Raw genomic sequence first — 21,563 nt, forward strand, 5'->3', positions numbered from 1 at the left:
GTGTGTGTGTGTGTGTGTGTGTGTGTGTGTGAGAGAGAGAGAGTATACATCAAAAACACCAATTGTATATATGTAGAGATGGGAATCCTAACTTAACATGGCTTTGTTTATAACTTACTCTGCTTGGAGTGGACAGATTAACACCAAATAGACTTTTCAGAGATGTTGGCATTAGATAGGGACTGTTTTTCCCTTATGGCTGAAATTTTATGAAAAATACTTACTGTACTTCATGCATACATTCATGGTCATTGCCTATGTCTTTTAGTTTGTTTTTTTTTTTTTTTTAGACTTTTGCTAATTTGAGAGCAAAGTTTTTTTTGTATTTTTTTTAAAACGGTAATCTCAGATATGCAATGTGTATTTTAAAGAAAATAAAGGGACATTTAAGCTTCACTACCTCAGTAAATTAAGAACTTCAGGTTTATTCTGTTAGTAAATAAGAGAATAAGTTCTAATCTTCACTATTTATAAAGTTGATTTAGGGAAATAGATTTTGAACATATTAAGGTGAAAATATCTGTGTTTATACCTTATTTTTAGCTCTTTGAAAAATTGGATTAAAAGCTTAAATTGGAAAAACTGTATGACGCAATTTGGAGTGTATTTGCTTTAAGGAAATGGGTAAATCAAATATGAGGAACCAACCTTTTTGTATCTTTTCATGTAAGAAATAATTTTTTTGGTTTATTAACTTATTTACTGTATTTCTTTGTAAAAAAAAAATCATTTGGGCTTCTTGATTTTAGTTCTGCCCCATAAATGTACTGAATTTAGTATTTGAAATTCAAATGGAAAGAAGTTTACATATGTGTATAAACTTGTTAGCTTGAAAAAGTAGTTTTAGGTTAAGCCTGATCAGATTTTCATGATCATTATTGAGGAGTAACAAGGGTTAAATATCTAAGCTTGTAGCTTGTTTTGGTGTTTCTACCTAGTCTTGTTCATTCATCTTAGGAACGTAACATCTTTGTTGCTAATGAAAAGGTACTAATGAACTCAAATTGGTGTTTTTATGTGCATTCAGTTTTCATCCATCGGTTTTTTTTTTAAAACTGATTGTTCTGAGAGTCACGAGTCTCTGATGCAGGGGTAGGGAAACATGAAATGTTCATTCAAAAAGTTGTTAGTTTTATTGTTAACAGGATTAACTTTATATTTTAATACTGTCTTTGAAGTTTTTTCTGTAAAGTGACCTATTAGGAAATTAAATACATATTCTACATACATAGGTACTTTCTACGTGTACTATATAAGGCCAGGAAATTAAAATTAGTTCTTGACACATACTTCCCCTGCCACCCTGCCCCCTTAATATCCAAGTGTGCCAAATTCTGAGTTTTGACTTTCAAATATCTTTTGAATCCATCTACTTCTTTTTGTCTGCCACTTATCTTCCTGTCTTTGCTAATGCAATTTAACTGAATGCACCCTCTCCAGCTCTTTAAATTCTTTTAATGGCTTTCTTTTACTTATATTTTATGTATAGTTGTCTTCAACTTAAGGACCTTGCATGTTCTGGCCCTTCCCAGACTATGTCTTTCTTTATGTCTTTTCTTCCTATGCCTCAGCCATAGCACATGCTTTCATTTTCTTGTATTTGGCACCCTTTCCCTTTATACAGGGCTTTGTAAATGCTGTTGTCTCTGCCTTGGGGCAGCCCGAGTGGCTCAGCGGTTTAGCGCTGCCTTCAGCCCAGGGTGTGGTCCTGGAGACCCAGGATCGAGTACCACATTGGGCTCCCTGCATGGAGCCTGCTTCTCCCTTGCCTGTGTCTGCCTCTCTCTCTCTCTGTCTCTCTCTCTTTCTCTCTCTCTCATGAATAAATAAAATCTTAAAAAAACAAAAAACAAAACACTTCTCTCCTTTCTACTACTCATCTTCCAGATCTGTGCTCTTGCAGCACTTACACACCAGGAAGGCCTTTGGTGTTTCTTCCTGCCGAGGTCCAGTCCCTTGTAGCTCTGTGTAGTGCTTTTCACAGATGTGATTTTACTGTATTTGATTTGTATAACTCTTTGTTGGATATAAACTTAGGGAGGGCAGATACTGTGTCTTACAAATCTTATTGTAGCCCTATTGCTTAGCACGTTGTCCAACATATAGGTAGGTGCTAAATGAATAAATGATAATTGTCAGCTTTTTGTTTTGAACTATTTTAAGTATATAAAATTAAATTTTTTTGAAGTTAAATATATAAAATTTAATACTAATAGGTTCTTATTCTCTATCATTCCATAATTTCTGTTGTTGTTGGACTCTAAGGTTTTTTGTATGTATGTTTCAGTAACAGTTGATAAGGTTTTTTTCTTACAGCAACATTTTGTAGCATGTTGAATCTTATTCATTCAGGTCAGGTGTCCTGAGATAGTCTAACATAATTCATATTCAATTTTAGATAAAGCACTAAAGGAAATTGTTGAGCGTGTTTTCCAGTCAAATTACTTTGACAGCACTCACAACCACCAGAATGGGCTATGTGAGGAAGAAGAGGCAGCCTCAGCACCTACAGTTGAAGACCAGGTAGCTGAAGCTGGTAAGTACTTAGGTGGATATGAGTTTAGTTTACTGTCCTGGTTTTACTTTCTTTGCCACAAGTTCAAGCTGTACATTAATTTAGCTATATGTGTACACCTGAGGTGTTTTTTTTTTTTTTTAAGATTTTATTTTTTGATTAGAGAGCACAAGCAAGGGAGGGACAAAGGGAGAGGGAGAAGCAGACTCCTTGCTGAGCAGAGAGCTCTCTGTGGGGCTTGATCTCAGGACCCTGAGATTATGACCTGGGCTGAAGGCACCTGCTTAACCAGGTGAGCCACCCATGTGCCTCTGCACACTGAGGTTTTTAACAAAACTTTAAGTATGATGAAATATTAAAACAATGTGTATTAAGAGTTATTCCCAGAAGTATTAAATATCAGTCATTTAAGGGTGCCCAGGTGGCTCAGTCAGTTGAGCATCTGGCTCTTAATTTTTTTTTAAAGATTTATTTATTTATGAGAGAGAGAGAGAGAGAGAGAGGCAGAGACACAGGCAGAGGGGGAGAGAGAGAGAGAGAGAGAGAGAGAGAGGCAGAGACACAGGCAGAGGGAGAAGCAGGCTCCAAGTCGTGGGACTTGGTCCTGGGACTCCAGGATTGTGCCCTGGGCCAAAGGCAGGCACCAAATCACTGAGCCACCCAGGGATCCCCTGGCTCTTGATATTTTGGCTCAAGATCTCAGGGTTGTGAGATTGAGCCCTGCATCTGGCTCCATGCTGGGTGTGGAGTCTGTTTGAGATTCTCTTCCTCTCCCTCTAGGGGAATCCCCCCCCCCCCCCCCCAATAGCAATCATTTATTTACTGGTCTTTTTTTTATTTTTATTTTATTTTATTTTTTATTTTTTTTTTTATTTACTGGTCTTGATCACTGTTACAAACTGATTTTTTTTGTTGTTGCAGTATTACTGGACTGGACGATAATTGAGGGGAAATGTTGTAGGGCTTTTTAAGTACATTGTGGCTGACATGCCCAGATTTATTACTATTTATCACGCTAGTGTATAAAGTGAATAGTATGGGGGCATGTGTGTGTTGTGTGTTTTAAATGTTGAGGTTATTATAACTCTGTAATCCTGAACTTTATACTTTTTTCATCTTTTTAATCTATTTGTGTCTTTATATATAAATGTGATTCTTGGGGCACTTGAGTGGTTCAGTGGTTGAGCGTCTGCCTTCAGCTCAGGTTGTGGTCATTGTCAGAGCATAAATTTTGTAGTGGTTAAAAAGCATGGATTTTTGAATCAGACTGCCTGGATTGAAATCTTGGCTTTGACGCTTATTAGCTATGTAACTTTGGGCAAGTGACTGAATTTCTCTACATCTCAGATTCTCTGTTTAGAGAGCAGTATGTGGGGACGTCTGGGTGGCTCAGTGGTTGAGCATCTGCCTTTGGCTCAGGTTGTGATCCCGGGGTCTTGGGATCGAATCCCACATCAGGCTCACCTCAGGGAGCCTGCTTCTCTCCCTCTGCCTATGTCTCTGCCTCTCTCTTTCTCTCTCTCTCTCTCTCTCTGTCTCTCATGAATAAATAAATAAAATCTTAAAAAAATAGAAAGCAATATGTGAAGTATGTTTCTCGTTTCTGGCACATAGTAGGCACTTTATGCAAGTGTTAACCTATTAGATTGAAATTAGAAGGGGACTCCCGGGTGGCTCAGCAGTTGAGTGTCTTCCTTCGGCTCTAGTGTGATCCTGGGGTCCGGGGATCGAGTCCCACATCGGGCTTCTCATTGTGAGGAGCGTGCTTCTCCTTCTGCCTATGTCTCTGCCTTTCTGTGTCTCTCATGAATAAATTAAAAAAAAAAAACTTAAAAAAAAACAAAACTAGAAGGGAAGATTACACATTTATGGTTGCAGATCAACATAAGGAGGTCTCCTACCCACCTTTAACTCCTTTTACCAAGTGATTAAAGTACGAGAGTAAGATTTTAATCTGTATGCTGCTTTATAGTATCACTTCTAAGCCTAGAGAGAAGTTTTAACTTAGCTCTTTATTGGCATTATACCTCATCCAGTAATTACTGTTGAACCTACTTCATTCTGGAATAAACGGTAAAGAACACTCTTTCTAAATATATTATTGAAAGAATGATAAAATACGGAGACTTATAAGCTATTTGAAGTTTAAATGAATTGTTAATTTTAAAAAGATTTTGTTACATTCATGTATATCATTTTTTAACCTCTTAGAGCCTGAGCCAGCAGAAGAATACACTGAACAAAGTGAAGTTGAATCAACAGAGGTATGATTTTTATTTAACATTAGCTTTCTTTTTCTGCCTTTCAAGCAGAGCTCTCAAACATTTACTTTGCTTTGCAGTATGTAAATAGACAATTTATGGCAGAAACACAGTTCAGCAGTGGTGAAAAGGAGCAGGTAGATGAGTGGACGGTCGAAACAGTGGAGGTAAGCATCCTCTTGGTTGCAAGGTCGATGTCCTTTGTTTTTATTAGTAATTTTTAGCTCTCAAGAACAAATAAAGATTATTAGTCCTTTGCAGTGTTAGTACATTTATTATCATAACAAACTTGATAAACATAACAAGATCATTATGTTTAAAAGATAATTTATGCCTGTGGATGTTTAAAAGAATCTCTGCTGCTCCAGCTACAGAAAACTTATATATAGTTATTTGTGTATAATTTTTTTTAAAGTACATGATTTGTGTGTTTTTCATACCAAGTTGCTCTATAAAAATCTGAGCTTCCACATGGATAGCTTTCAGAAAAGGCCCACCTCCTAAGGGGTGTGTTGGAATGTCATCTTAGACTCCTCCTTTTCCCTAATACTCTAGACTTCCTCTAGTGTTTCTTAATTCTGTTGCTCAGCTGACATTACCTGTTTTCAGAGCCTAATGTCTAGTTCAGGTACTCCCCTTCATATTTTTCTTTTCTGACTGCCTCAGGCCATATTTACTTTCACAGGTCAATTATTAAAAAAGTTAGTTTTGAATAAGTTGCTTTTACTTGAAATTCTTAGAGGGTGCTGTGTTACCTATAAGATAAAATCAAAATGCCTTACCAAGTTTGTCCTTGAGGTCCTTTTCCATCCCCTTTTTAGGTGACTCCTTTTATATATCTGTGCTTTTCTCTTTAATATTACTGTATCAAGATCATTCTCCAAAGTGTAATTGTACCAGTACCTTTAGCTCTTTATTGATGTACCAAAATGCATTATTGATAGATTCAGTAAAAAACTTGTCCTTTACTTTAGAGAGTTACCTAGTTTGGATGAAAACACTGTCCCACAAAGTACTAGCAAGACTGTATTTATTTCTGAATTACGCAAGGCAGTTCAGAAATGTTAGAAGAGGATTAGAAGAAAAATAGATCTGAAAGATCTGTAGAGTGGTGATTTTTATAAGAGGTATGCAAACCCCCTGGGCCTTGACTAAGTAGATTTGGTGTATTTTTTTTAGGGGAGTGAGGTAATAAATATATAATAGCATGGGTAGAGAGGTAGAAATGAATTAGCGTATTTGCTTTATTGAATACTAGGAATGAAAAGCATGTGTTGGCAAAGTAGGAAGGTTTGGGAAGTAACAGTGCTTTTAGTTAAGTACTTTTTGCATGTTACTGGGAGAGAAAAATGTATTATCATACCTAGCACTGTGCCAGTATGGTTTGTTCTTAAGTACTTAGTTGGTAGGGCCTTTCTAAAAGCTATTCAGATGGAATTCTAAGGAATTTTTTGAGCATCGTGGTGAGATGACAGATCAGTTAGTTGATCTTCATGATAACAATTTAGGTAGTGATTATTATCTCATTATTGCTTATAAAAGAAGTAAGGTTATGATTTATCCAGGCTCACCAGGTATGACTTGCCCAATTTTAAAAGACAGATAGAATGTAAATTTGATGTGATTTAGACTTCCCAGAAGAGCAGAGAGTTACTACAAATAATCAGGAGAAATGATTAGATCTAGGAAAAAGGTAGGTATAGTGAGCGTTGGCTTTTGTAGCAAGTTAGATACGGTGCTAGGGCTTGATCCTATCATATTGGCAGAGAGAATGAAATGGTAGGAACCCAAAGTTTGATGATAATAATAACTAACTTTTCTTGAGTGCTGACTATATATGAGGTACTGAGATGAGTATGTATTTGATAAATACAGATTTAATTACCGTAGAAGGCATAGCAGGTTAAGCACAATACATTCTTGGGGGAAGCAAGTATGGGTAATCTTTGAAAGCAGTTTATAACGTAAATCTGAAGAGCTACATGGTGATCCTTTGGAATTGAGAACACCATAGAAATGATAGCACTGAATGTTAAATTTATCATTGTGGCCAGTTTGAGTAACTACATTAAAAGCCTACTATTCTGTTTACAGTGTAGTGTCCTATATAGTTTGAGGACCTGTCATGATGGTTATGAATGGAGCTCTTCTTTTTCCCAGTCTGTAGCTTTTTCCCACTTTTTCCCCTTTAGGTGGTGAATTCACTCCAGCAGCAACCTCAGGCTGCGTCTCCTTCAGTACCAGAGCCCCACTCTTTGACTCCGGTGGCTCAGGCAGATCCCCTTGTGAGAAGACAGCGAGTCCAGGACCTTATGGCGCAGATGCAGGGGCCCTATAATTTCATACAGGTAGGTGGAGTTGAGGCAGAACTACCTGAAGGTTTAAGTGTTCACATTATTTCATTTAATTCCATCATATCCTAAATTGTAGGATTCAATGCTGGATTTTGAAAACCAGACACTCGATCCTGCCATTGTATCTGCACAGCCTATGAATCCGACACAAAACATGGACATGCCCCAGCTGGTTTGCCCTCCAGGTTAGTTACGGTATATTCTTATGTGAGAAACATAGGGCCAGCACTTTCAGGTTTTTGTAAAGTATGTGAAAATTAATTTTTACCTTCTAATATTTGCTTAACTCTTGGATCTTGTGTCCTTTAATATGATAAGAAAATGTTATTGTTTTTCCCTGTAATATAAATAACTAGTTCTGTTGCTTTTTTTTTTTTTTTTTTTTTTTAAATTTTTTTATTTATTTATGATAGTCACACAGAGAGAGCGAGAGAGGCAGAGACACAGGCAGAGGGAGAAACAGGCTCCATGCACCGGGAGCCCGATGTGGGATTCGATCCCGGGTCTCCAGGATCGCGCCCTGGGCCAAAGGCAGGCGCTAAACCGCTGCGCCACCCAGGGATCCCTCTGTTGCTTTTTTAAACCTTTTATTATCATATGTAGACTTAAGTACATGTAAATGTGGTTTGATGAGTTTTCACAAACTGATCACAACAGCACCCAGAAATGGAACATTACCTGTATCCCAGAAGCCTATTTGTGTCCCTTTTTAGTCACTGGTTACCCTCTCTTCCAGCCCTGTGGGAACCATTTCCTGATTTGTAACATTATAGACCAATTTTGCTTGGTTTTTTAAAGAAAATTAAGCATAAAAATAATAGAGGTATTTTTTCTCTGAAGGATGCTTAGAGCTTTTTAGGAGAATTTCTGAACATTTTATTTACATGAATAAAAATGAGATATAACAGTGTGAAGTGGGTAAGGGGATGCTTATGAGGAAAGGGGAAGAAGATAGGCCAAAAGATAGTTGAAGTTTCAAACTCTTACTTTTCTTAACACTATTATTAGAAATAGCAGCACTAAATAGACTTGTTGGTGTCTTGTACTGGGTTAAATGGACCATCTCTTTTCGGGACCATTAATAATTTTGAGTCTTGGTTTCTTTCCCAGAACATGTCATCATTAAGGGCACAAAAGTGGAACTGTATAAAATAACATTTAATGTCTTGTAAATCTTCAGTGTCATAAAAGGAGTTGCTGAATAGAAGCACGCTTAAGGACACAGTTAACTTGTTAAGTTAGGATTTCTCCAAAGTGTAAAGGGAGCTCATATCTCTCATAGCTCTATCAAAAGTTAGAAAACATATCAGGATTAGGCCTTCTGTAAAGGAATCAGAGTTCCTATTACTAGTGTTCATTTTCTGAATTCTGTTCAGAGGAAGAAAGTTTGTATAGCTGGAAAGTTGTGCCAAAATCAACACATACAGCATTGATATAACCTGTAAGCTATTTCGATAATCACTTAATACTGAGTTTGTTAGCCTCTCCAGTGAAAATGGGTGATTTCTAAATGACTAACCACAGATCCTATTATCTTTGATTCATTAACCATTGTTGGGGAAGGGAGTTAGAAGACTGGTGGGAGTGACCGTATGCACACTGAATTGAATATAGGATTTTTAAAGGTGTATTTTAATTTTTTCCCATGGAAGCATTTATGATTATATTGCAAGTTGATAATGTTAAAATATTACTTAGTTATTACCTATCTAAGGTGTTGAGTAAGGCTATTTTCATAGGTAACTCTGGCATTGATTCCTGCGTGTTCTGCTCTATACTTCTTTGTTAGTGCTTTTTCACTAATGTCTTCAGCAGAACTCCAAAATAAAAGTCATTGTGAGAGTTGACTAATAATAACTACCAGGAAACCAAAATGCCCACTTGACAGCTTAACTCCTACCTGTACTTTGCCAAATTATTTTCATGATGACTATAAAGTTTTCTTTTAGGATTTGGCTATAGACATTTTCTGTGAAGAAATTTGATTTTGGATAACTGGGTATTTTTGGTCAATTTTACAGTTCATTCTGAATCTAGACTTGCTCAACCTAATCAAGTTCCTGTACAACCAGAAGCTACACAGGTAAGAGTGACAGAAATAGTGCTGCAGGTTTGTTTTTAATCAGGTTTTGGGTCTCTTTCTTAAATTATGAAAGTCAGGTATGAATTTTATCATTGTCTAAGTCTGGCATGGCATTTTAAAAGCTATCAGCCTTTAAAATTTCCATGTTACATTTACTTTTGTTTTAATAACTTAAAAAATACTGTCTTTTTGTTAAGTCTCCTGTTTATAATAGTTTATTATAAGGAAAGATGCTTTTTCATTTTGAACTGAGTAGAATTTCAGAAGACGTATTTTAAATGTCCTAATTCTAAAATTTAGTGTAGATATTGCCATTTAGAAGCATTTGTTGGGGACTTCATAACTGGACTTGGGTTTATTTAACTTTCAGCTTTAATATTAGATGCACTTTTTTGCAGTTAAGTTTCATAGTCTCTTTAACGGGCGTATCTGTTTCTTAGCCCTGTCTGTATTAGACTTGATTTATAACAGAAAGCAGCTTTGATTGCTTTATTTCTGTGTAGGTTCCTTTGGTTTCATCCACAAGTGAGGGGTATACAGCATCTCAACCCTTGTACCAGCCTTCTCATGCTACAGAGCAACGACCACAAAAGGAACCAATTGACCAGATTCAGGCAAGTTTCTGTTACTAGGTAACATAAACTTGATGAGGCACTTATTCATGAATTGGGCAGAGGTAAATACTGTTAATATTGTGACTCTTTTTGGACCTAATGCATGCAATACAGTATTTTGCTTTTATGAAATAGTTGAATTTCTAAACATACTAAGACTTGGATAGTAGACTTGGCTAAGTTTAGTTTACCACTAAAGTGTATCTATTCATTTTGTGTTATAGGCAACAATCTCTTTAAATACAGACCAGACTACAGCGTCATCATCCCTTCCGGCTGCTTCTCAGCCTCAGGTATTCCAGGCTGGGACAAGCAAACCATTACATAGCAGTGGAATCAATGTAAATGCAGCTCCATTCCAATCCATGCAAACGGTAATTGAACTAACATTAAATGCCTAGTGTATACTATGATCATGCCAGGGTCGCAACAAAAAAGGCCTTCTTTCAGCTTTGTGTTTGAGTGTGCATCTATCCTAACTGTAGAGTATATTTAAGTGAACATAAACTGATTTTTTTCCTGCTCCCAGAGATAAATTTAAGTCTTAGGAGTTGTGTGCTCACATCTTCCTGTTTTATCGTTTCATCCTTTTCATTTGACCAAAACTAAACATGCAGAAAAGTAGACTACTACAGTGTGTGTATATAAATCATTGCCTAGATTTAACAGTAGTCTACATTTTTCCATATTTGCTTAATCTTTTATTTTTCTCAAGTTTCACATAGTAAATTTCACATTATAGTTTGTGCTTTTTTAGTCAGTAAGCATCTCTAAATTGCAGAATTTCTAGAAAATGATGTTGAAAATAGTGTAATGGGATGCAGCTAAATCAGTGCTCATGGGAAAGTCCATAGAGTTAAATATTAAAATATTAACTTTTGATTAAAATGTCAAAAGTAAAAATGAATAAAATATTCAGTTCAAATTTAAAGTTCATAGAATTAATTTATATAAGTGACGTGTATCCGTGATTTGCATCTTTTAAAAAGCTTTCTCATTTATAATAGCGTTTCCAAGGCTGCTGATTGTGTGTCTTTTTAGATTTTGATCCCTACTTAGGCTCTTCTTTAAACGTGTGTGTGGGGTGTGTGTGTGTGTGTGTATATGTATACATACACAGAGAGAGAGAGAGTGTATGTGTTTGAGACTTCTGTAATGTATTTACATCTGAGGTAAAACCAGCATTGAGGTCTGCCTTGTTAAAAGCAGGGAAATTATTAGCAGAAAGGGATGAAGTAATCATTTATTTTATTTACTTTACTTACTTACAGGTGTTCAATATGAATGCCCCAGTTCCTCCTGTTAATGAACCAGAAACTTTGAAACAACAAAATCAGTACCAGGCCAGTTATAACCAGAGCTTTTCTAGTCAGCCTCACCAAGTAGAACAAACAGACCTTCAGCAAGAACAGCTTCAAACAGGTAGGAAAACGGGTGTCACTTCCTTGGCTGCTTGCTTCCCGCATAGTTACTGACAGTATTAGAATTTAGATTTTGGAGTGGCAGTGTCTAAGAGTTTTGTTTTAGTAGACCTTATAGATTTTTCATTATACATCCTGAATTAAATCAAGTCCATATGTGAATTATTTGCATTTATTTGGAGACCTGACACCAATTTTCTTTTGATCAGTAAGCATTCATAATATTTCCATTTCATTCTGTGATTTTAGTGGGACTAAACTTGTTACTTAAATTATGATCAGCTTTACTTTTAATTGCTAATTAAGTGGAGGCAGGTAGCATGATAGCTGGTAGGTAGGAAGTCAGTTGCGCAGTTAAGAAGCAGTAAGGAGTTGCGTTGGTTATCAGTTAGGATAACTGCAAAAATCATTAGTTAGGATAAAACATGCAAAAATCTCCTGGTAGTTGTATATGGTATATGGTACCATAAATCTAGTGTTTGTTGATAAGTAAAGTCATTCCTAAGTTGGCTAGTTACCATACCCATCACAATAATGAAGATAAAGATAAATTGTAGATTTCTTTAAGGCATGAAATACCTGCTTTTCGGTCTTTGGTTATGTAGAGCCCAGGTTGTTTAATTGGCATCCCACAACAAGCTAGCAAACGTTGCTAAAATCATAGGAGTTTAATTTTACCAGACTGATTTAAATAACTATGAAATATTCTAATTGCCAATTCCTTGATAGACTTGGATCAACATTATGGATTTTTCAGTATTAAATTTTTACATATCCTTACAGTATTCAGCACCAGTAAATAGTAGGGAGTCTGAATCAGCTGTAATCTGATACGTATTTATCCGTTGTGCTGTGTTCAGCTCCTGAGTGATAAAACTGGGCTTCGTGCTCTCAGGCTCCTTTAATTATTGCCATGTTCTCATAAGCATGTCAGCACAAAGTCTAAAGGCCCCTAATATTATACATATTCCACAGCAAATTGTACTATGTAGTCAGGAACAACCTGAAAGAGGGATATGGCAAAATTCTAGCTATTATTTATGGACTTAGAGTTTATGCTGTACCAAACACTTTTATAGAAATTCTGGTGGCTTTTTATTTTATTTTTTTAAGGAATTCTACTTTTAAATGAAGAACACACTTTAATTGTATTGCTGTGAGTTTTCATGCAGTCATATTTGACCAAGACTAATAAATTTCTTAGTGATAAAAAAGTTGAGTTGAAAATTTACTTTTGACTACTCTCTACATGCATGTGAATGAGTCTGTTCAGAAAGAAAATATTACCTATAATCATACTTGTGTGTAATTTTGAATTTGGAGAATGTAGTGAAAGGTAGTCTGTAGAAAGATCACCCTGTGAATAGTATAATTGGTCCATTAATTGCATAGTTCAGAAAGGAGCCATTACCCCTTCTCCTAGGCATACTTGCGCTTTTTCTTTGCAAAAAAGCATTCTAAGAACTGATAAATGTGTTTGGGGTTTCTTGAGGATATAAAATGTATCAGGTGAAGTTTTTCAAGAATTACACCACCTTTTCTCTCTGCCTAAACATGGGAGGTTTATTTAGGCTGGCAAGAGGCTGGCTGATTTTTTTTTTTTGTTGTTCCTGGGATGTGGGCCTTCCCTTAGTGTCTGCCTTCCTCATCTCCCAAAGGTAGTTTTGCATCCTGTTTTTCTTTTTTATCATGAATTATAAGCACTATAGTAATACCAGACAGGTACCTCAGGATATACTTTTTGAAGATTTCTAGATTCTAGACTTATCCTCATTGTGGAAGGAGGGGGTATGCAAGGTTAGTATGAACCTTCTAGGATCCTCTCTTTACCTCATCAGGTTGGGTGCCAGCGTGAGCACTATTTAACTGTCTTGTAAATTGGTTGTACTTAAAATACTTGAAATGGAATCAGGCCTTAAGGGAGGTGTAAGTTAAAAGTGCTGATTTATCTTTATAATTACTGAATATTCCACCATATGCTTGTCTAGCTATGGGAGAGTATGGTTTTGTGTGTTTCACTAAGTATCAAGGGAAATTTAAAAGGGTAAGAAAGCTTTTATCACTAAGGAGCTTTATAGTGAAAAGAAATAATTAAATGATACAAAATGGTATTTGTGATGTTCCAGTATGTAAAGTTTCTTTTGAATTATTGTAGGTCTCTTGTGTTAATAGGCAGATGCCCCTCAGAAGAAGTTTAATAGTACAGGTTTTCATTTCATTTGGAAAGATAGAATTTTGTGCTCTCACACATTTGTATGTGCTTCTAAAGGTTTGGAATTGTTGGAGAATTCTATTCCCTTTAGCTTATTAATTATGGGTGGGAGAAAAATGGAGACTTGATGACTTAATTAATGTATAATTTTCCCTATTGTTAATATGAAAACTTAAAGACAATTTGAAGAGAAAGTATATAAAGACAACTCTTAAACCAGAAAATGTGAGAGAACAGATTGTAATGAGCTGTTTGTGTGGTGTGTGTGTGTGTGTGTGTGTGTACACATTTTTTCTTTTTATTACAGTGGTTGGCACTTACCATGGTTCCCAGGACCAGCCCCACCAAGTGACTGGTAACCATCAGCAGCCTCCCCAGCAGAACACTGGATTTCCACGTAGCAGTCAGCCCTATTACAATAGTCGTGGTGTGTCTCGTGGTGGTTCCCGTGGTGCTAGAGGCTTAATGAATGGATACAGGGGCCCTGCCAATGGATTCAGAGGTACAAAAAAAAAAAAAAAAGTTCATGTTCTTTTTTGGTTTGTAAAGTATATAGAAATATGTCCTATAGTTTTGGTGAAAGGTAATGTTTGTCTACATTAGTCTCTGTACAACTTAAACATTTTTAATACAATATAGGCATTTTTTAAAAAGATTTTATCTAGAGAGAGAGAACATGAGCAGGGGGAAAGAGGGAGAAGCACGGTCCCCACTGAGCAGGGAGCCTGATGCAGGGCTCAATCCCAGGACCCCAAGATATGACCTGAGCTGAAGGCAAATGCATAACTGTGAACCACCCAGGTGCCCCTGTTATAGGCATTTAAATTGACAAAATTAGGAATGGATTATTTGTATGTGTCAAATCCATGTTTTCCATGTTCTCTAGGTGATAATTGCTTTTCATACTTTATGAGACTTTATGGGGATTTTTGTGTATGTGGGATGTGTGTGCATGAATGAATGGGTAAAAATGTCCTCTTCTAAGGAAGTTAATACTCAGAAATTTAGGAACAGATGGGATCATGATAGGAAATTAGAAATTAGGTTCAATAACTAGCATGGCTTACAGTTTTTCAGTTCTTACCTCCATCAGTAGTGAGAAATAAAAATTCCTTGCATAGATAAGAAAATTATTTTCTTGTCCTAAATTTTAGGAGGATATGATGGTTACCGCCCTTCATTCTCTAACACTCCAAACAGTGGTTATACACAGTCTCAGTTCAGTGCTCCCCGGGACTACTCTGGCTATCAGCGGGTAGGTAGAAGTTGCTTTAAAATATAAACTGACCTAAGTATACCAATGAAATGGACAGATGTGGTTGTTTGGACTTAGTAATTAAGTAATTTGGGGCTAATTTTGTACCTTTGTACAAGATACTTTATTATGGAAAATGATGACGCTTGCTTTTCTTAGCATTCAATATAGGTACTCATTTAATAGAGTCTGTTAAAAATGATTTTATATGCACTGTTGGTGGGATTGCAAATTGATGCAGCTACTGTGAAAAACATTATGGAGGTTCCTCAAAAAATTAAAAATAGAATTACCATATGACAGTAATTCCACTATTGGTTATTTACCCAAAGAAAATGAAAACCCTAATTCAAAAAGATATATGCACCCCTTTGTTTATAATAGCTAAGATATGGAAGCAATCCAAGTGTGTCCATCAATAGATGAAAAAATAAGAATAATATATATATCTCATATATATATATATATATGAGATACATGTATTAATCATACCACATTTGCAAGAACTTGGATGGACCTAGAGGGTATATAATACTAAGTGAAATAAGTCAGAGAAAGACAAATGTACAATTTCACTAATGTGGAATTTGAGAAACAAAGAGATGAACAACAAACCACTCAACTGGGTAACAAACTCAGTAGTTGCCAGAGGGGAGGTGGAGAGGGGGATGGGTGAAATAGGAGATTAAGAGTACACTTATCTCGAGCACTAAGAAATGTATAGAATTATTGAGTCATTATATTGTACACCTGAAACTAATATAATACTGTATGTTAATTATACTTGAATAAAAATAAATTTGTGTAGGAGAAAGTGATTTTTAAGAGTAGAGAACATCTCATTGAATGTTCTTGAGAATACAGAAGTACAATTACAGATTAACTTCTAGCTTTACTATATTATGAAATGTGTAAAAGAATAAGGAAGAATTTTGTGTTAAGACAGAATAGATAGATGAGTAAGCAAGCATTAAAAAAATTACCTTTTCTTCAGTACTAACTAGCTTGTCTTTTAGGATGGATATCAGCAGAATTTCAAGCGAGGCTCTGGGCAGAGTGGACCACGGGGAGCCCCACGAGGTAATATTTTGTGGTGGTGATCCTAGCTCCTAAGTGGAGCTTCTGTTCTGGCCTTGGAAGAGCTGTTCCATAGTCTGCATGTAGGTTACATGTTAGGAATACATTTATCATTACCAGACTTGTTGCTAGGGATTAAATGAAATGCTCTGTTTCTAAAACTTCTCTTGAACCCAAATTTAATTTTTTGAATGACTTTCCCTGTTACTATATAAATTGTCTTGAAAACTAGAACATTTCTCCTCCTCAGAAAAAGTGTTTTTCCAACTGCAAATTATTTTTCAGGTCCTAAAACCTGCTAAATGTTTTTAGGAAGTACTTACTGAAACATTTTTGTAAGACATTTTTGGAATGAGATTGAACATTTATATAAATTTATTATTATTCCTCTTTCATTTTTGAACATGCATATTATATTTTAGGGTCAGAAATCCTTTAATGGCCAAATAAGCCATAGTTACATTTAGAGAACCATTTAGAAGTGATAGAACTAACTGAAATTTCAATGCCTTTGGATCATTAATAGCGATATAAATTTCAAATTGTTTCTGACTTTTAAATAAAACATCCAAAATCCTAACTAACTTCCTGAACTATATTTAAAAATTACAGGTTTAAGGAGTTTCTGGTTTTTTTTCTCTTACCATAGGAAAACTGTTTCCTGTTTGGCCAGGAAGTCAACCTGTGTAATAATTAGAAGTAGCATTTCATATGATCTGAAGTTCTAAATGGTTCTCTGATTTAAGGGAAGTTAAATTGAATAGGTTTCCTCTAGTTATTGGCCATAACATGTATAAAATGTATATTAAGGAGGAATACAAAGTACTTTGATTTCAATGCTAGTAGAAACTGGCCAGCAAAAAGGTGCATTTTATTTTTAAATTAATGGATCACTTGGGAATTACTGACTTGAAGTATCAAAGGATATTTGCATGTGAATGTGGGTTATGTTCTTTCTCACCTTGTAGCATATTCTATGAAAGTTGAGTTGACTGGTAGCTAAAAATCTGTTTTAACAGCATGTAAAAAGTTATTTTATCTGTTACAAGTCATTATACAATTTTGAATGTTATGTAGTTTCTTTTTAACAGTTTAGGTAACAAGGTCTGTTTTTCATTCTGGTGCTTTTATTAATTTTGATAGTATGATGTTACTTACTACTGAAATGTAAGCTAGAGTGTACACTAGAATGTAAGCTCCATGAGAGCAGGTACCTTGTCTGTCTTCACTGCTGTATCTATTTCCAACGCCTGATGACAGTGCCTGACACATAGTAGGCACTCAATAAATACTTGTTGAATGAATGAATGAATGAGTACTGGTGGAATACTCCATTAGCTCTACTCTTCTTTTAGCTAGAGAACATGAGCAAATTTGCGCATGACAACTTCCAGGACAGGTGAACACTGAAGAATTGACCTCTTAAACCTAATAATGTGGTGACAAGCTGCCCACATGCTTCTTGACTTCAGATGAAAATCTGCTTGAAGGCAAAGCAAATAATATTTGAAAGAAAAACCAAATGCCATTTTTGTCTTCTAGGTCGTGGAGGGCCCCCAAGACCCAACAGAGGGATGCCGCAAATGAACACTCAGCAAGTGAATTAATCTGATTCACAGGATTATGTTTAAACGCCAAAAACACACTGGCCAGTGTACCATAATATGTTACCAGAAGAGTTATTATCTATTTGTTCTCCCTTTCAGGAAACTTATTGTAAAGGGACTGTTTTCATCCCATAAAGACAGGACTACAATTGTCAGCTTTATATTACCTGGATATGGAAGGAAACTATTTTTATTCTGCATGTTCTTCCTAAGCGTCATCTTGAGCCTTGCACATGATACTCAGATTCCTCACCCTTGCTTAGGAGTAAAACATAATACACTTTACAGGGTGATATCTCCATAGTTATTTGAAGTGGCTTGGAAAAAGCAAGATTAACTTCTGACATTGGATAAAAATCAACAAATCAGCCCTAGAGTTATTCAAATGGTAATTGACAAAAACTAAAATATTTCCCTTCGAGAAGGAGTGGAATGTGGTTTGGCAGAACAACTGCATTTCACAGCTTTTCCGGTTAAATTGGAGCACTAAACGTTTAGATGCATACCAAATTATGCATGGGCCCTTAATATAAAAGGCTGGCTACCAGCTTTGACACAGCACTATTCATCCTCTGGCCAAACAACTGTGGTTAAACAACACATGTAAATTGCTTTTTAACAGCTGATACTATAATAAGACAAAGCCAAAATGCAAAAATTGGGCTTTGATTGGCACTTTTTGAAAAATATGCAACAAATATGGGATGTAATCTGGATGGCCGCTTCTGTACTTAATGTGAAGTATTTAGATACCTTTTTGAACACTTAACAGTTTCTTCTGACAATGACTTTTGTAAGGATTGGTACTATCTATCATTCCTTATAATGTACATTGTCTGTCACTAATCCTCAGATCTTGCTGTATTGTCACCTAAATTGGTACAGGTACTGATGAAAATATCTAATGGATAATCATAACACTCTTGGTCACATGTTTTTCCTGCAGCCTGAAGGTTTTTAAAAGAAAAAGATATCAAATGCCTGCTGCTACCACCCTTTTAAATTGCTATCTTTTGAAAAGCACCAGTATGTGTTTTAGATTGATTTCCCTATTTTAGGGAAATGACAGACAGTAGTTTCAGTTCTGATGGTATAAGCAAAACAAATAAAACATGTTTATAAAAGTTGTATCTTGAAACACTGGTGTTCAACAGCTAGCAGCTTATGTGGTTCACCCCATGCATTGTTAGTGTTTCAGATTTTATGGTTATCTCCAGCAGCTGTTTCTGTAGTACTTGCATTTATCTTTTGTCTAACCCTAATATTCTCACGGAGGCATTTATTCAAAGTGGTGATCCCTTCACTTAGACGCATAGGGAGAGTCACAAGTTTGATGAAGAGGACAGTGTAGTAATTTATATGCTGTTGGAATTTGTGCTAGCAGTTTGAGCACTAGTTCTGTGTGCCTATGAACTTAATGCTGCTTGTCATATTCCACTTTGACTTCATGGAGAATTAATCCCATCTACTCAGCAAAGGCTATACTAATACTAAGTTAATGGTATTTTCTGTGCAGAAATTGAATTTTGTTTTATTAGCATTTAGCTAAGGAATTTTTCCAGTAGGTGCTCAGCTACTAAAGAAAAACAAAAACAAGACACAAAACTATTCTCAAACATTCATTGTTAGACAACTGGAGTTTTTGCTGGTTTTGTAACCTACTAAAATGGATAGGCTGTTGAACATTCCACATTCAAAAGTTTTTTGTAGGGTGGTGGGGAAGGGGGGGTGTCTTCAATGTTTATTTTAAAATAAAATAAGTTCTTGACTTTTCTCATGTGTGGTTGTGGTACATCATATTGGAAGGGTTATCTGTTTACTTTTGCAAATGAGTATTTCTCTTGCTAGCACCTCCCGTTGTGCGCTTTAAATGACATCTGCCTGGGATGTACCACAACCATATGTTAGCTGTATTTTATGGGGAATAGATAAAATATTCGTGGTTTATTGGGTAATCCCTAGATGTGTATGCTTACAATCCTATATATAAAACTAAATTTGCTATCTGTGTAGAAAACAATTTCATGACATTTAAAATTGAATAAGTTCTTTATACAGTGATCTCTGAATCAGTTCAGAGATGGGATGGGGAGAATTGCTTTCTAGGTTTCAAACTTCTATGCATTAGTGTAGATGTTGTGAATGTGTAAAGGTGTTAGTAGTTCTATTATTTCTATGTATGTTTTTAAAAGAATCGTTTGTTCTTTTGGAAATACTATAATTTTTTTTTTTTTTGCATTCTATCATCACAGTCTAAATGTTAAGCTTTTATGTCTCAATTCAGACTATATTTTTTAAAGGAGTGCCTCATTATAAGGCAGCGATCTTTTTAAAAAAAAGTCCCATTAAGATCTGAGTCTTGGTACTAAGTGTCCTGTATAATATGTGAATACTTGTTTTACCTGCAGAAGGCCTTTTGTTTGGTCAAATGCTTATTTTAGCAGAGTTGCAAGGAAATGACTGTCATATGTGTCACTGTAGCTTCTCGGTATAGTAAGACTCCACATATAAAGTACTTTTTAAATGCACAGTATGAATCCTCTCGTGGATAATGAGACTTCTATTTTAAAGCTTTAAGGTAGAATGTCATTGATGACCTTCGCTAGAGCAGTTTTATTTCTAGATCCTAATATCCCTAAGAATATGGAAGAGTTTTTGCAATCACTGTATCTTGATATTAAATCAGATATCCTTTAAACATTTTTAATCAGTTAGCTTCTGCAGTTCTTTTGTCTCCTATGTATGCAGCTGTTATGTGGGAGACTTTGCCACTTATAGGAGGCATGAGAATGTATATTCTCAGGCCTCAATAACTTAAGTGCTCTGTTGACAACCAGTTCATAAAATGTAGAAGGCAGTTGAGTATAGTCAACAATGTTAGGAATTTTGTACTGTTCATTATGTTTTCAGTAATATATCTGGTTAGGGGAATGAGATACAGGTAAGCACTGAGTCCAAATCCTTCTTCATTTCATCTTTAAGTTCCTGAACTCTCATCCTACTTGAGTTCTTATTAAGCACTTTAAGTTTTACTGACTATAAATTATATTCAAAGAAGTATTGCCTTTGAGCTTATCCCTTCTGTAGAGTCAGCAAGGAGGGAAACCATCAGCAAAATGAATGTAAATTGTTAAGGCTTATCTCTATACCTTATCTCATTCTGAGTTCTAGAAAAATACTGGAAAAGAATAGTGAATGTCTTGAATTACATTAGATTAAATATTAAAATCTGATTCATTTCCTTGAGTGAAGTCTGCATTAGTTGTATATACTATTGAGCAAAGCTCTGAAGTTCTACTTGTGAGAGGAGAGAAGGAAAAAGTGAAAAAAAAAAAAATCTCTGGTGGCCTTGTCTTCTAAGGAGACTAGACTACCAGCTTTTTTCAGTCAGGATCTTAATACCTTAATTTAACAGCTGTTGTGAAGCCCAATCCAGTCTCATGCAGAAGACTGGCTCATGGAGTGTAGGCAGTACAAACCACCTGATCTAGTAAAGGCAAGTCTTAGTATTGTATTTTTATTGTAAGTACTAGTTTTCTTTAATTACTCTGTTTATATTAGGGAGACACTCTATTAAGCCACTGAACTAAGGCTTCATTTGGCAAATTTGGGTGTCCTTTGCCAAGCCTCATGGGAAGCAGTAAGCACTCTGGTGACAAAATCACTGGTTCCTGCTTTTACTGAACAAAGATTAATGACATGGTGACACAAAAATGTAGCAAATGCCATGATGGAGCAACATGGTTGATGACAGGTACAAAGGCCATGACTGAGATAGGTTATGATCTTAGTCAAAATGATCAGGAAACACGTGAAAGGGATGATTGAACTAAGACTTGAAGGAAGAATAATTAGGCAGGGAAGTGGTGAGAAGGGCATTTCCAAAGGCCCAATCTCCAGCGACTGAGAAAGGCTGGCTATCTTAGGTGGGAAGAGTATGGGTTTTTGTAGTTAGTGGTTGAAGAAACAGGTAAAGGGTACTATAGTTGGCTTTATAGTTATGTTCCATGTTAAGTTTTGTCTCAACAGTTGGAAACTATGAAGGGTTTCTAAACTGTACGGGGACAGGGGTGGGGTAAAGGATGGTCACCTAATAAAGTTGCCATTTAAAGAATAACACAATGCAGTGTTGAGAACAAAATGTATGGGGCGAGAGATGTCCAT

At 35.8% G+C, this 21,563-nt stretch overlaps 1 protein-coding gene across 1 annotated transcript in view; it reads left to right on the top strand.

The window, feature by feature from the left end:
- CAPRIN1 (cell cycle associated protein 1) overlaps positions 1–19,172 on the top strand; it is a 36,820-nt gene extending 17,648 nt beyond the window's left edge. The window contains exons 6-18 of the mRNA XM_072791088.1: positions 2,399–2,536; positions 4,727–4,779; positions 4,857–4,943; positions 6,969–7,124; positions 7,207–7,315; positions 9,152–9,213; positions 9,717–9,827; positions 10,052–10,201; positions 11,099–11,249; positions 13,768–13,962; positions 14,615–14,715; positions 15,732–15,795; positions 17,335–19,172. Coding sequence (XP_072647189.1) covers positions 2,399–2,536; positions 4,727–4,779; positions 4,857–4,943; positions 6,969–7,124; positions 7,207–7,315; positions 9,152–9,213; positions 9,717–9,827; positions 10,052–10,201; positions 11,099–11,249; positions 13,768–13,962; positions 14,615–14,715; positions 15,732–15,795; positions 17,335–17,399 — 1,442 coding nt within the window. The 3' untranslated portion in view covers positions 17,400–19,172. The remainder of the gene's footprint in view (positions 1–2,398; positions 2,537–4,726; positions 4,780–4,856; positions 4,944–6,968; positions 7,125–7,206; positions 7,316–9,151; positions 9,214–9,716; positions 9,828–10,051; positions 10,202–11,098; positions 11,250–13,767; positions 13,963–14,614; positions 14,716–15,731; positions 15,796–17,334) is intronic.
- The last annotated feature ends 2,391 nt before the right edge of the window (positions 19,173–21,563 follow it).

This window comes from Canis lupus, chromosome 21 (assembly GCF_048164855.1).
Source record: "Canis lupus baileyi chromosome 21, mCanLup2.hap1, whole genome shotgun sequence".
Lineage (NCBI taxonomy): Eukaryota > Metazoa > Chordata > Mammalia > Carnivora > Canidae > Canis > Canis lupus.